Source organism: Manacus candei, unplaced genomic scaffold (genome assembly GCF_025592945.1).
Source record: "Manacus candei isolate 608988 ecotype Guabito, Panama unplaced genomic scaffold, ASM2559294v1 h1tg000086l, whole genome shotgun sequence".
NCBI classification, from domain to species: domain Eukaryota; kingdom Metazoa; phylum Chordata; class Aves; order Passeriformes; family Pipridae; genus Manacus; species Manacus candei.
Genome location: NW_026138134.1, coordinates 2,505,557 through 2,519,993, shown reverse-complemented (window position 1 = coordinate 2,519,993; position 14,437 = coordinate 2,505,557). Strand labels below are relative to the sequence as shown.

General features: G+C 48.8%; 1 protein-coding gene across 2 annotated transcripts in view; it reads right to left on the bottom strand.

The window, feature by feature from the left end:
• The window catches only part of CDON (cell adhesion associated, oncogene regulated), a 55,883-nt gene that overhangs the window by 15,143 nt on the left and 26,303 nt on the right, over positions 1-14,437 (bottom strand). For both annotated transcript variants that reach the window (XM_051812590.1, XM_051812589.1), the window contains 7 exons: positions 13,678-14,016; positions 9,275-9,555; positions 6,929-7,103; positions 4,822-4,950; positions 3,350-3,556; positions 2,527-2,708; positions 1,275-1,380 (listed from right to left, as the gene is read on the bottom strand). In XM_051812590.1, coding sequence (XP_051668550.1) covers positions 1,275-1,380; positions 2,527-2,708; positions 3,350-3,556; positions 4,822-4,950; positions 6,929-7,103; positions 9,275-9,555; positions 13,678-14,016 — 1,419 coding nt within the window. The remainder of the gene's footprint in view (positions 1-1,274; positions 1,381-2,526; positions 2,709-3,349; positions 3,557-4,821; positions 4,951-6,928; positions 7,104-9,274; positions 9,556-13,677; positions 14,017-14,437) is intronic.

The following is a 14,437-nucleotide window of genomic DNA, read 5'->3' as shown; positions in this document are numbered from 1 at the left end:
CTACATATTTCACATCAAGCGCTTCCAATCGCACTTTAATTGAAAATAGTTCTGTCTCTTTTTCTTTTTTCCCCTCCCCGAAAAGCTAATTTAGGGGAGCAGAGTAAAGAAAAGATGAGGTTTAAATCTTTCCACCGAGTGATTTCTGTTGCAGGCTCTGGCAGAGTGGAGCAGCTGCTAATGGTTTCAGACTGCCACAAAGAGTTCAATACACACACGCTCGGAAAAAAATCCGAAACAAGCTAATTTCACAGCACAGTGGAGCCCACTTAAACAACTAACTGCTCAGTGTATAAGACTTATAAACACACAAGTTCTGTGCAGCAAAGGCTAAAATACATTTGCAGATGAAGGTGCAGCCTGCATAAGGTTCTTTAAAGCCTCTGAGCCCAAACTCTGGATCTTTAATAGCTTTATAGTGTGCAAAAGCTTATGTCATGCATCAAAGTACTATGTGCAGAATTGTCTGGCAGGGGAAAATTTTCAAAATAAAGGCCCATTCCCCTTGTAACTGAAATAAATGAGGGGGAAAAAAATAATTAACGTCATTGGGCCAGAATGAGATCACTGCGTTTGCTCAGCCCGAGCAATAAGGACATTAAATAAAATATTTTTAAAAGGGTTTTCCACTTCTGGACTAATATAGACATTATCTAATAACTTCTTCCAGGAAAATGATGATCTAATATGCACAGGGGAAAAAAATAACTTGATTAAAAGGCAAAATGAGGCACAAACATACCTGCATTTGCAGCGTGCTACAGCACTTGGGGCTAAAAGCAACTTCCTTATAGCAGGAGAAGTGATTAGGTGAGGTAAGAGGAGAGAAGGGCAATTACACACAAGGTACTACCAGCTTAGAAAGTCTGTGCTGGGGCAAATAATTTTAAAAGCCTGCTAGTTATTAGCACAGTCTGTAACCCAGATGTTTTTACCCTGGGTTAAACCCCATTTACACTGCTTTCTCTTTACACGACTTGAAGCTACACCAGTTTAAACAGACCTGCACTAAGGATGTGCAGCAGTACAACAACCCAAACCTAAACCCAGCATTTAGTTCTCAAGTTCCCGCATCGAAGCAGCTTCAGAAGGAAGAAACCAGCTCATGTGTGGGCAGAACCTGAGGTTAGGTAGTTGAGAGAGCTCCTTCTGCCAGACATATGGCAAAGACTGCGCCTGGGAACAGCAGTTTAGATTCCGTATAAACACAGCCAGCCAGGCTGCAGGGTGTCCCTCCCCTGGAGGGGTGTTTTCCCCCGGGCCTGGCCCCGTACCTTCCACGATGTCCCGCTTGTAGTCGCTGTCGTTGTCACTGTCCGTGGGCCGGTAATAGATGTAAAATCCTTGGATGGGCGTGTTGTTGTTGCTGGATGTAATGTACTGCAAGGAGAATTTGAAAGGGCTGCATTAGAGAAGAAAAATTTTAACTGAGCCCTGCTGTCATCGCCGAGTGTCTGATCCCCTGGAAATGTGAATGTTCTTAATATGGTTGTACAAGTAAAGGTGACTGATCTCCTCAGAGCAGCTGAAAAAAAGGAGTGTGGGATGGGGATAAGAGACTGACTGGGGCTGACACTTTCCTCCCACATCACTTTCCAAACCCTCAATTAGGGTTTGACCATGAACGGCCTGAAAATTTTCGTGATTAATGGAAATGGAAAAGTTAAAAACCATTTTTACTTCAGAAAGAGTTAAGGTCACTCTAAAAATCAGCTCAAGACTCTTTTACTTTAAGTTATGCAGCCTCCTGAGGAATCAGAGGTTATTTTAAGTTTATTATCCTTAACATCTCTTAAGGTTGAGCTAGCAGAGCAAACTAACACTGGGAACTCTACACATTAAATCCTCCAAAGTATACCAGGGGGTTAGATTTCAAAACAAGAGCAAAGAATTTCTGTGGGTTTCAATAAGGACTTTAAAGTACTTGTTTACAATAGACGAGGTAACAGGGGAAAGGAAAACGTTTCTCTGACATGAAACCTCCACTGGATGTGAGGGAAGACGGAGGGTTTGAAATGCTCTCAGCCACCCCAGCCTGGATTGACAAAAGCAGCAGGAATTGCAGGAAACGGAGCCAACTTGCTCACAACTCATGGCACGAACAGGGCTTGGGACAGAGTTAAGCCCACTGGTGCCTCTGATATGTCTGTGCCAGAGCAGGTGGACTCGGCGGCTGCAGCCCCTCACTGGAGCTGCCAGTTGGGTCACATCTGGCGTAACCCGAGGAGGGTGTGTGGTGTCCCCGGGGGGCTGGAAGGGGAGTGGGGTGGGGGGGAGATGGTGCAAATGCAGCAGACAACTGACAGGCCTGCCTCCGAGGGGGAAAAAGGGTCTGGAAATGGGGGCAAAGGGCTGGAGAGGCACATGGCCCGGCAGCTCCCCCAGTTCTACCCCACGGGCACGAAGGAGGAACACCATCACCCCCGAGCCTCGGGCAAGGGGGGGAAACCACCACTCACAGCTCCTAATCCTCGACTCCTAACAGCACAAAACCGCGGGAGGGCCGGGACGCACCGCGGTACCCACCGTCCACTTCAGCATGATCTGGGTGTCGCTGATGGCCTCGGTGTAGGCGATGTGGGGTCCGGCGATGGGGCGGCTGGAGAAGCGGCTGGTGAACCCGGCGACCTGGTACGGGCGGGACGCGGCGCTGCGCGGGCTCTCCCCGTAGTTGTTGACGGCGATCACGCGGAACCGGTACATTTCTCCTTTTAAGGGAAGAGAAAGGAGCCGCCGGTAGCAAAACGAGCGCTAGAAAGGGGGATTCGAGGAGAGACTAAACAAGATTAGGAGGCGCTTTTCTCGCGCGACGTCCAGTTGGGAAAAGCGGAGGACTCCCTGCCGCGGACTGACGTGGAGATCAGGAGTATAAACAGCTTCTAAAAGCCACTCAAGGAAAATCCACGCACAGATGGAGATGCCTCCATCAGCTCAGGAAGTCCCTAAACTGGTGGGTACTGAGAAGATGCTTCAAAGGATCCCTGTCACCATCCACTGCCTCTCCTCTTGTGCTCTTTCCCTGAATTTTCAGGGCTGGGTGCCGGGAGAAGTCAGGAGAGACGTTTTTTCATCGGTGCATTTTTCTCTTTGCATTCTGAGTGCTCACTTAGAAGGACAATTAAGTTAAAAATAGCGGTGATACACAACCCTGCTTTCCACATGAACAAGTATTAAATTATGGTGGGGGTTTTTATCCACTTGGAAAGCCAGAAACCAACTTGAATTCATGTATGGCTCCTAGGCCACACACACAAACTCCAAACCCAATCAGGCAGAAACAGGATAATCCAAGCAGAAGTTAAAATGAAACAACCAGAGAGCTGCAGCATTGGAAGATCATTTCTAATACCTGGCTCCAGGTTCCGAACTTCCACGGACAGCTTGGAGGGAGAGATGTTGTCAGCTGCCACGAGCCAGTCGCTGTTGCGACCCAGGCGCTTGTACTCCACTTTGAAGGCTGTGATGGGGGAGCCCCCGTTGGCCCGGGGGATCCACGTGACGTAGACGGATGATTCCGATGCTGTGGAGATGGTGGGTCGGTCTGGAGCTTCTGGAACTGGAAATTTCGGTTACAAGACGATTAGAGTCAGCTGGAACTCCATTTTCTGTAACTACCAATTAGGTTCATTGCTGGTGATTAAGTTGGACTTCACATATTAACAAGGAGAATCTTAAATCCTCCTGTAATGCTGGATGACCAGCAGACAACAGAAGAATTGATTATCTTCTCAATAAAATATTAAAAAATCATATAGTATTGCACTACCCTGACCACCTTTACATGGAAACGGACACATACATTAAGTGAACAGGAAAAATGTGATTATTATTTTCAAACCCCCCCAAATTCCCTCAGACCCAATGAAATGTCAACCCATCCACACTAACTGGAGTGCTGGAGAAAGGAGAAGGAAGAACAAATAAAGTATGTGCTAGGATGTACTTACGGAACTCACTGAAGTTACAGGCAGCAGTGGGACAGAGAGAAGGGAAAGAGGGGGGTTAGTAAATCTGGTTGTAAGAACTGTGAGGCTTTACTGAGCCAGCCTGGATTTGTGAACACTGAGGAGGGGAACAGAGCAAGGAACAGCAGGCTGGCAGCTCTGGGGCATGAAGCAGCTGAGCGTTTGCAGGCAGACACAAGCAAGGCCCCTGTGTGGCTCCTCTGACATTCAGTGCTGCCACAAGTGTGCAGTGCTCAGCTCCCTGCCTGTGTCACTCTGCTCACCTTTGGCTTCACCCCAAATTTTTGATACCTTTGAGATCTCAGGCCCTGAGGAAATCTGCCTGAATCAGGCCAAGGGTTCAAAGGCTGGGCTGGGTGAGAAAAAGGACTACAAAAATGCTGTTTTCACTGGAAAGTAGAGTAAAAGTCACACCTACTGGGAAGTGCTTGTATCTCCTCGCCATCAGAAATAAGCCCATGCCTGGGAAGCCACAGGAAGACATTCAGAACAGATATCATCCACTCTGAGAACTTAAACCTCTGACACAGCCATTTCCCACTTCCCTTCTTCCTCTGGCTCTTTTACAGTGGAAGGGAAGAGAAAACCAGAGTATTTTGCAAAAAGCAACCGCAGGTTGAAAAACGAGCAGCAGGAAAGTGGGTTGTAAGTGAAAATTCTCTTATTTTTTGAGAGCCACACCTGCAGGTAACATCATCCTTGGAAATACCCTGTGCAACAGAGCAGCCTTGGGACAGACAGGAAACAGAAGAGGCAATACAAGCACCCGAAGCAGTAATAAACACAGGTTGAGTCAAACACAGATCTTTGCAACACAACCTTTAGCACCTGGATCACAAACCATCCCCACTCCTACCTCCGCTGTGGCGAGACAGGTCTGGAAGGACAACACCGAAATTATTTGTGCCTTCATGAACAACGGGTTGTTTGGGGATGCCCATGGGTGGTGATGGAGCCTGAGTGTTTTTCAAGGATGATGTTCTTTCTAGGAAAGATTTGACAGACAATACATCAGCTCAGGGAGTGGATAAGGAAATGCTGCTCACTGACCCCCTCTACCCCCTCTAGAAGTGACCTTCTAGTGACCTCTAGAAGGTCACTTGCTGTGGCACAGCCACGACACCAGGCTGAGTGGGTTTTTGGCTTGTCCAGTGGGTATGGCAGCACAGTACAGAGCAGGGTAGGGGTAGCAGCATTGACTCCTCTGAGTTTTCTGGGGATTGCGCACAGGACAGCAAACAGGAAGCATCGTTGGGGTTTAATACAATGGGGTGTGACAAGTGGGTTTGCTGGTGTGAAGCTTTCTCGGTCCCCCAGTAAGTTGGGAGGGTTAGAAGTGGGAGGAACATGAGCATGAATCCTAGGATGTCTTTTATGGAAAAGTATTGGTGGAATGGGATTTTGCCACTGTTTGGTACCACACCCTGGGGGCTGTTGGAGCCTGACTCGGGGAGGAAGGTGGGGTGGAGGAATCTGGGGCCTGTGACTATAAAGGGAGGAAGTGTGGGGCAAAAATTCAGGTAAGTGTGGGGTTTTCTATGGAGAATCCTCCTCAGGCTCATTCTACAAGAGTCTGTCCAAGGTAGGGGATGGCTGAGAACAGGCCAGTGATGACTGTGGCCCCTCAGAAGGGTACCTGGCCTCATGGCAGCACACAGCCTACGAAGGGAGCTGCTAGGAGGGTGAGCAGGTTTCTTTGTATAAGTAGGAGCTGTAGCAGAATCCTCATTCAACGTGCTGATGGATGCAGGTGAAGAAGAATGAGGCTCCATTCGGAGCAGCTTAGGGATCAATCAGCCATAGTGAACATTTCTGTGTGTCTGGGTGAGGGCAGTGGCAGCTGGGGCTGTGTCTGCTGTGACATGTAGGGCGAGTAGGAGGTCAGTCAGGATCTGTGTTATCAGGCAGATGCCTGGGAGGGACCCAAAGTTTCATCAGGGAGAGATGTTTCAGGACGTGGGTAGGTCACAATTAGGGAGTTGTTGACTTTTTTTTAGCAGGGGGTAAGATTTCCAGAGATTGGGGGCTATCAGTTTTGGATCTGTTTGTTGATAGAACAATGATAAGGATGCATAGGGCAAAGGATCCCAAGTAGCTTTCACAGATTTCATGAATACATCACATTCTTAATAAAATTTTAAGCTATCCTGTCCTGCATAGAATCCCAGAATGGTCTGGGAGGTTGGAAGGGACCTCAAAGTCCATCTCCTTCCATCCCCTGCCATGGGCAGTGACGCCTTCCACTAGCCCAGGTTGCTCCAAGCACCATCCAACCTGGCCTTGGATATTTCCAGGGATGGGACAACCAGAGTTTCTCTGAGCAACCTGTGCCAGGGCCTCATCACCCTCCCTGGGAAGAATTTCTTCCTAATATCCCATCTAACCCTGCCCTCTGTCACTTTAAAGCCATTCTTGGACTATAGTATGAAAAATATCTAATTGTTTGCATGCTAAAGAGCACAGCCACCAGTGTCCAAACTTGAAAGAAAAAGAATGGTCTGATTAGGAGGAATGTTCTTGTGCTTATTGCTGTCTGCACACAACTAGCAGAACAGCTGGCTCGTGGTCAGCAGAGATTGTGACTGAGGTGTCTGCAAAGCAAACCAGGAGCAGCTTTGTTGATATATGAAAACTTGATGATGCAGACTTTCTTTTGTGGTTCTCTGAAAAGCCTCAACAAGGACGGGCTGCTCCTTGATTTCACGTCCTTAAGCAAGAGGAACCTCACAGTGGAAATCTTAATAATCACCCCAAAAACCAACATCATCAAGCTTTTAATAGCTTCTACTTACCAACAACCCTGGTGACGCTCAGGGAGGTTTGCCCTTACAGCTATTTTAGCTGCTGAGGCTAAAGTAAATTGCGGAATATTTCACATGTGGCTCAGCAGACAGCACATGGCTGATGTCACTAAGCAAGTGTCCCTGGGAGGTGGGGCAGAGGGCACGTGGGGCTGCACCTACCCTTGCTGGTGCGGAAGGTCAGCATGGCCGGCTGGCCCTCGCCGGCGGCGCTCCGGGCCACCATCAGCACCTCGTAGAGGCTGGAGGGCTCCAGCTCCGTGAGCCGCAGCTCGTTCTCGCTGCCGGGGACACGCACGGTGTGCCAGCTGCCCGCTGCACTCACGCTGTCCTCCAGCTGCACACGACAGGGACACAAACTCAGCGTCAGCAGCCCGAGGGGACCCTCAAATCCCGCACCGCTTCCATGAACAAGCACCCGAGCGACCTCTGCCCCTTGCCAAAACTCCTCCTGTTTTCCTACATCTACCCATGGTTTGTCTCCAGGTGCTTCTACCACAAACCACCACTCTTGCAACCACTTTCACAGCACTCCTGGGATGAACTCGACTTACTTTCCCTCTCCGTGCACACACACACACACACACAGACACAGACACACACACGTGGTTTTGACCTTCTTTGTTTTTCCATTTTCACTCGTGGTTAAAACTACAAGAGCCCAAGTGGTTTCCAAGCCTTTGCTCAGCCTTCAGCTGGCAGTGTGTGCCACTAAAGGGCTGGACCCAACACCCTGATGGGAGAGATGTTCCCTGAACTAGCCCAGCTTTTGCTGTACTTCAGCATTTTTAAGTATTTACTGCCTGAAATGGGCAACAAAGGTTATGCCTTTGTTACTCCTCAAGCCTGGAAAAATGTCAGCAGGGAGATGAAAGATTTCAGTTTATTAATGCATGTTTCCTTTTTTTTAAAAACAAAAACCAAAACACTTTTTAAGTTAGCAGTGAAACCATCAGCTCCACTTAAGAAAGGAAAAGAGATTCAGGGTAGTCTCTTAATGCTTGACCTATCCAGGAAAACATTACCCCAAATCCCAAAGGAAAAGACAAAGATTCCACAAAAAATAAACTACTAAACAACATAAGACTTTAATAAAACATTGGAGGCAGATCTAAACGCTGTGGATTATCAAAGGTTATGCCAGAGGTCTTTGTTCAACTATTTTCTTCTGCAGCAACCACTCCAAGTCTTTTATTCCCCCATCTTTTTTTCCCCCCCTCTATTAAAAGAGGGAAATCAATAAAATAATTTAATGACACAAAGAGAGCACCACCCTAAAAACCAGGGTAAACTCCCTGCTGAGAAACTCATGAGTGAGCACATTTAGTGTGGAAAGGACTGGTGTAAGTGAAGGGTGAGCATCAAAAAGGTCAAAAAAGCATCCAAAGCTTCCAGGGCTTACGTGAACCAACTGCCTTTGGATGAGAAATTATCATCAGCAGACTCTGGCACTAGGTTTTCAGGAACCAACAGGTCAAAAATCTAGGCATTCCCTCCAGGCTAAGACAAGATCAGGATGTAGGGGATTAAAAAGCTTAGGAAAAATAAATCAAACAGCTTTGCCATGCAGAAGACTGTTTGCTTGGAAGAACAGATTTTGCTTGGAAGAAGTTTGCTTGGAAGAACCAGGCATTGCTTGGTTCTGATTTGAGAATCACAGAACCTCCTGAGTTGGAAGAGGCCCTCCAGGATCACCAAGTCCAGCTTCTGGCTCTGCACAGGACAGCCCCAAGGATCCCACCATGTGATTTTAGGCAAAAGAGTTCGGTGTTGACACACCATTTTTAGGGACATGGTAGGTACCTGCCCAGCAAATTTTAATTCACCTTCATATTTGGTAACTTTAGTTTAATCGAGTCCCTTTGGGACGCAGAACAGCAAACTCTGTGACATGCTGGGGTAAAACCCAGTTTCCCTTCTGCTCTCACACACAGATTCAAGCTTGCTCACACAAATGCATTTTTAACACCACTGACATTGCACAGAGTACGCCCTGGAGCCCATTGCCCATAATGACACTGTAAAAGTCATAAAAGCCTGGATAATCACACAATCAACTACGTTGGAAAAGATCATTTAGTCCAACTCATGACTGAACACCACCTTGTCACCCAGCCCATGGCACTGATGCCACATCCAGTCTCACCTTAAACACCTCCAGGGATGGGGACTCCACCCCCTCCCTGGGCAGCCCATTCCAATGGCTGATCACTCTCTCTGGAAAGAATTTCTTCCTGATGTCCAACCTAAACCTCCCCTGGCACAGTTTAATACTGTGCCCTCTTGCCCTACTGCTGGTTGCATAACTCTCACTTCAAACCAGACAGAACAGCGTATTTGTGACAACGTCAGCCATCCCTAAAATGAGCTGTGGGCACGCTGTGCTTCAACTAAATCCTGTGTTCTCTCTGGCCTGAGCCTCATGGCCTGGTCAACACCAGCACAGTTGGTTCCCTGAGGAACCCAACGTGCCGTGATCCACCCGTGCCGGGGGACAGGAGACGGTACCTTGCGGTATTTGACGAAGTAGGCGTTGATGGGCAGCCCCCCGGCCCGGCCTGGCCGCCACACCAGGCTGTAGGTGTCCGGTTTTGGTGTCTGTGGGGGGCTCAGGATGATGGGGGCCTCGGGCGGGGCAGCTTTGTCCATCGCAGCCGCGTCCGGAGGCACTTTGGTCGGAGGGGAGCTCGAAAACGCCGCCTCTGCACCGAAATCACCCCCGCTCTCATCGCCCTGGGCAAGCTCCAGAGGAGCTGTTTCTCCTGCTCTCGTGCCAGTTGCTGGAGGAACTGCAAAGGGAGGGTCTGGTTACATCCCCACGATGACGTACGTTCGCCCCGCGCCCACGGGACGCTAAATCATTTCGGAGTGACATTTCCAAACAAGCCCTGCTGCAAAGCTCCAGGTCCAGAGGTACCCACACAGACCTGAGCCCGGTGCCAAGCTGCGGCCTCAGTGTTTTTCCAGGGCACAGCAGTGGGGTTTGGTTTGTTTTATTTGGTTTAGTGTTTTTTTCACAGTAGCAAAGAGAGAAAACCTGAAACTCGAGGTCTGCAGGCACAGTTTGACTGTATCTCCTCTAAATTCAGTTGTGGCAATGCATGTTAAAAGAAATAAATAAATATATATAGCTACACTTGTGACACAAATGGAGCAATTTTAAATTAATCGCCCTTGTACAAGGAACTTTTCATGGCCTGCACTGGCATGCACACAAGAGGACATTCTCCTACCTCAGTTTCTGAGGTTTTAGCTGTAATTTTGAGAAGCTTTGAAAGCTGCACGACTCAACTACTTCATTTGAAAATTTATGCTGAGAATAAACTCAGTTTACAGGCAGATCTAACATGCAATTTAATACCAACACATTTCTAGAAATCCTTCTCCAGCCTCCTCCATCCTATTTATGTTTCCTGGCATGAAAAGAAAAATATATATAATATTAGCTCGAAAGAGGCAAAAAAAAAAAAGCCCTGTTCAGCCAATGCAGGGTTCGTCAGCATTCCAGGCAGGAAAGGGATGGCAGGTTGGACATCTGAGATTATCCAGGACAAGAAAACGTCAGTGCTTAAAGCAAGGAGTTTTGGGAAGCAGTGCAGCTCCTCAAGGTTGCACATGGCAGTGCTGGGACTGCCAGATGTTCGGAGCCCTGTCCGTCCTCTCAGATTTGTGTAGGTTTATGTTACGTGCTGGGGTCTGGAAGGGGAAGGGAATGAAGGGAACTTGGTTTACAAAACAAACAAATTCCTTGGTAATGTAAAGCCTAGGCAGTGTTAGCCTGGCTGACTCAGATTCCTCCAAACCTCCATTAAAATACCAGCAGCAAGTGTGGCTGCTATTTTTGGCCACTTTCTAAAAAGCTGGGGAGGAAAGTTCTCTTTTCAAATTGAAGACACGCTCTCGGCAAGCATTCCTTGTTTGTTCCTTCTCATTTATCTAGCAACGCCACAAAATTCGGAGACAGGAAGAAGGGAACAATGCGGGGAGGATGTCCCCGAAGCCAGATGGTCCTAAAATGTCAGACACCCCCAGAACAACCCCCGAGTGAAAGGGGTACCTCCGCTGTCAGCGCAGCAGCGGGAAGGGCCCGATATTGGAAACAAATGGGAGGAGGCGGAAGGCCCACGGCCCCGTGGTGGACCCTGAGGGTGTGTGGGTGGGCACAGCTTGGTTTGACGCCTGCTGGCACTGGGGACACGGACTCTTGGAGTGGAGAATGAGTTGTGGTTTCAGCTGGTGACAGCAGACCCGCAGCCAGCGCTGTGTTTATTGCTGCGGGGGGGGAGTCGTCAACAACCGCCGAGCTGTTCGTATTTTTGCTTCAGAAAACAACCCCTGGGTAACAATTCCCATTAAGCAATTCAGATCTAAGCTCTATTTGAGAAGTTTCTGGCATAATTGCTACCCACATAACCCAGCACATCAGCTTTCTCTCTGCTGCTGTGTCATTATGCAACTTTTTTTGGCTGTTGCTCTCAGTGCCATCCCTTTCCCTTCAGCCACAGAGACTTTTCTTCCTCAGCTTCCCAGTCCCACTGTGGAACACAACACCAGCAGCCCTGAGCTGGGTCAGACCAAAGGCTGCATGTCCCCAAAACCCTGCCTCCAACAGCAATCAGAGAAGGACTGAATGTCCCGAATTTGGGCATTAAAGGAATGTACTCATAAAATCTTAGAATGGTTTGGGTTGGAAGGGACCTTACAGCTCATTTTGTTCTACCCCCTGCCATGGGCAGGGACACCTCCCACTAGCCCAGGTTGCTCCAAGACCTGTCCAACCTGGCCTTGGACACTTCCAGAGATGGAGCAGCCACAGCTTCTCTGGGCAACCTGTGCCAGGGCCTCCCCACCTTCTCCGTCAGGAATCCCTTCCCAATATCCCATCTATCCCTGCTCTCTGGCAGTGGGAAGCCATTCCCCCTTGTCCTGTCCCTCTAGGCCCTTGTCTCAAGTCCCTCTCCAGCTCTCTTGGAGCCCCTTTAGGCACTGGAAGGGGCTCTCAGGTGTCCCCAAAGCCTCCTCTTCTCCAGGTGAACACCCCCAGCTCTCCCAGCCTGTCTCCAGAGCTGTGATTCACACTCTCCATAATACCCAGTACTTTGTAGCTTGTTGTTGTTTCTCCCCTTCAACTGCCTCATTTTGAGGGCAAAGAGCCCTCACCTTTCCAGCCTCCTCACAGGGGTGCACCCAGGGGCAGATCCCAGCTCATGCCGTGCCGTGGCTGCACAGCAGCTCTGGGGTTTGTCTCTGCTGTGCAAACAGATCACATTCCCAGGCACTGCTTCCCTGCCTCTTAAACAGCCACAGGATCTGTCCCACTCTGCAAGTACCTCAGCACGGGCTGGGAAAGCCCCCTGAAAACCTGAATGCAGCACATCAGTGAGGTCACCCCCACCTGGCAAGAGTTTCAAATCGCCTTAGGACTTCTCAGAGGTTCTATAAGGCTTCTGTGGGAGCAACTTCAGCCTCTCGCCCCTGAATCACCCACCTGCCTACACCAAATGCTCCTTCTTGTGTTTTACACTCACTCTCCTGCTACTCAAACCGCCCGGAGTGTGTTTTTCTCCTTCATTTCCATTAGATGAAGTTATGTTGGAGAATTAACCTTGTGTTCTTTCCCTGGCTCTGGGAAGCTACTGCCATGCAGGCAAACCCCACAACTGTCTAAAAAAGACACAAAAGGAGGGAGGGCCGTGGGTACAGGATCCCGAGGCATCGTTTTACATTTTGGTGGTTTCTCACTCTGGTGGCAGCTGAAGTTGTCCTGCCCGCTGTAAGACCGTGCGATGAATCACGGCTTGGAACAGATCCAGCACAAGGAAAAAAAAAAAGAAAGATACATTTTTCAGCCAAATGAGCTCTCTTACTGTGTGCTGGGACAAGGCTGAGAGGAGCTTAAGCTGATCCTGCTACTGAAGAAATGCGCTGGAATCCCAGCTGAAGTCATTCAGGTGCTTCGGAAGTGTTACCTGGCACAAATTCTTCATCAGACAGTTGAATGTCTGAGCATGCCTTCGGCATGGCTGGGAGCTGCTCTAAAGCCCTAACAGCTCCCAGAAACTCCTCGGGGACTTTTATATCAAAACCAAATGCCTTAACCACCCTCTGCACCATAATCAGCAGCCAGTACAACATATTAGAAACCGATAAAAGTTAATAAACAAAGCATTAAAATTGAACTTACTGCCATAAAATTCCAAGGCAAAGCAGAGGGATTTTTCTCTTTGACACAGACTGAATTCTGGGATGATATTTAGTTTCGTGTTTCCACTCAGCAAGGTCCAACAATAACTGATTTATAAAACTACATGATGGGATCACTTTCTTGAGGTTTCTTCTTTCTTTTTTTCTCTAAGTGAACCTTTATGCAGCTTTTCAAGTTATTTACGGGAGTTTTAAATTCTAACCAAAGAACTTTAAATATGGGGCCACTTATTAAATCCCACTGACCCGAAATCTCCCTGGCATTCAGCTGAATTAACTAAGGCAAGGTGCTGAAAGAGCTAAGAAACTTAAGTCACTTCATGTAACTAAAAATCTGTATCTAAGTTCTTGTGAAGGAAACCTGGGGGGGGCTTAAACCTTCTACTAATGTCACATAATATTCCAGTGTGAGGAAAGGAAATGGCTCTTTTCCATCCTGCCTTTAGTATAAGAGCTGTCTTTTCTAGTAGTAATTTCAAACCATAAATTAAAAACCCCACCCTTGGATACGTTTTAGCACATGTAAGATGTCCATGCAATGCACACAGCACTTCTCCTTTGCTTAAAAGGGGGAGGGAGGAACTGGTCCATGGAGACAATAGAGACTCCTCTGCTTCGTTTCCCCGGGATCCCACCCCACCCTCTTATTTTGAGGCATTTCTCACCTAAACCAGGGAGCCAATGGGATGGTTTTGGGCTTCACTTACCGACCGTGAGGAAGGCTCTGGACACGGCAGAGCCGTGCTCGTTGACGGCTTCGCACCTGAGCTCTCCGGCGCGCTCCGGGGTCACGTTCCGCAGGCGCAGGGAGCTCCAGCCCACCTGGGACACAGAGGGGCAGGAGGGCTCCGGCCCTTCTGGGGGAGGCCTCTGCACCTTGGGATGCAGCACCTGGGCAGGGTGGCTGGTCAGCAGGCCCCTGCTGTCGTACCAGTGGACGGTGGGCGCGGGCAGCCCGGTGGCGTTGCAGGACAGCGTCACATCCCCACCAGCCACCACGGTGACACTCCCGGGGGAAGAGACTATGACAGGGACAGAGCCTGTGCCTGGGGGAAATGCAAACGATGAGTTTGACTAAGGAATATGACACTTAATGCCCAAGTCAGTCAGTACAATTAAAAATGTCACACGTGGTTCTTTATAACCATTTTAACAGTTTTTTCTTCTCCAGGCTTCCCTTCCAGACTGGAGAGATCAGCTGAGACTGCTTAGAGGAGGCTGAGAGAAACTCAAACCACACTTCAGCTTCTCTAAATGATGAAGACTTGACTGTCAGTGAAGAAAACACTGCAGGCAAGACTGGCTTAGGCACTCCACACACAAGCAGGCCACAAAATCTCTGCTCAGCCAGGCTCTGCACAGCTCACAGGGATCATTACTGGTACTGAGAGGATTCAAAGCTTCAGCTACACATGACAGGGAGAGAACAGGGACAGCAATGGTCTTGCCAACATCGTTGTGCTAGCA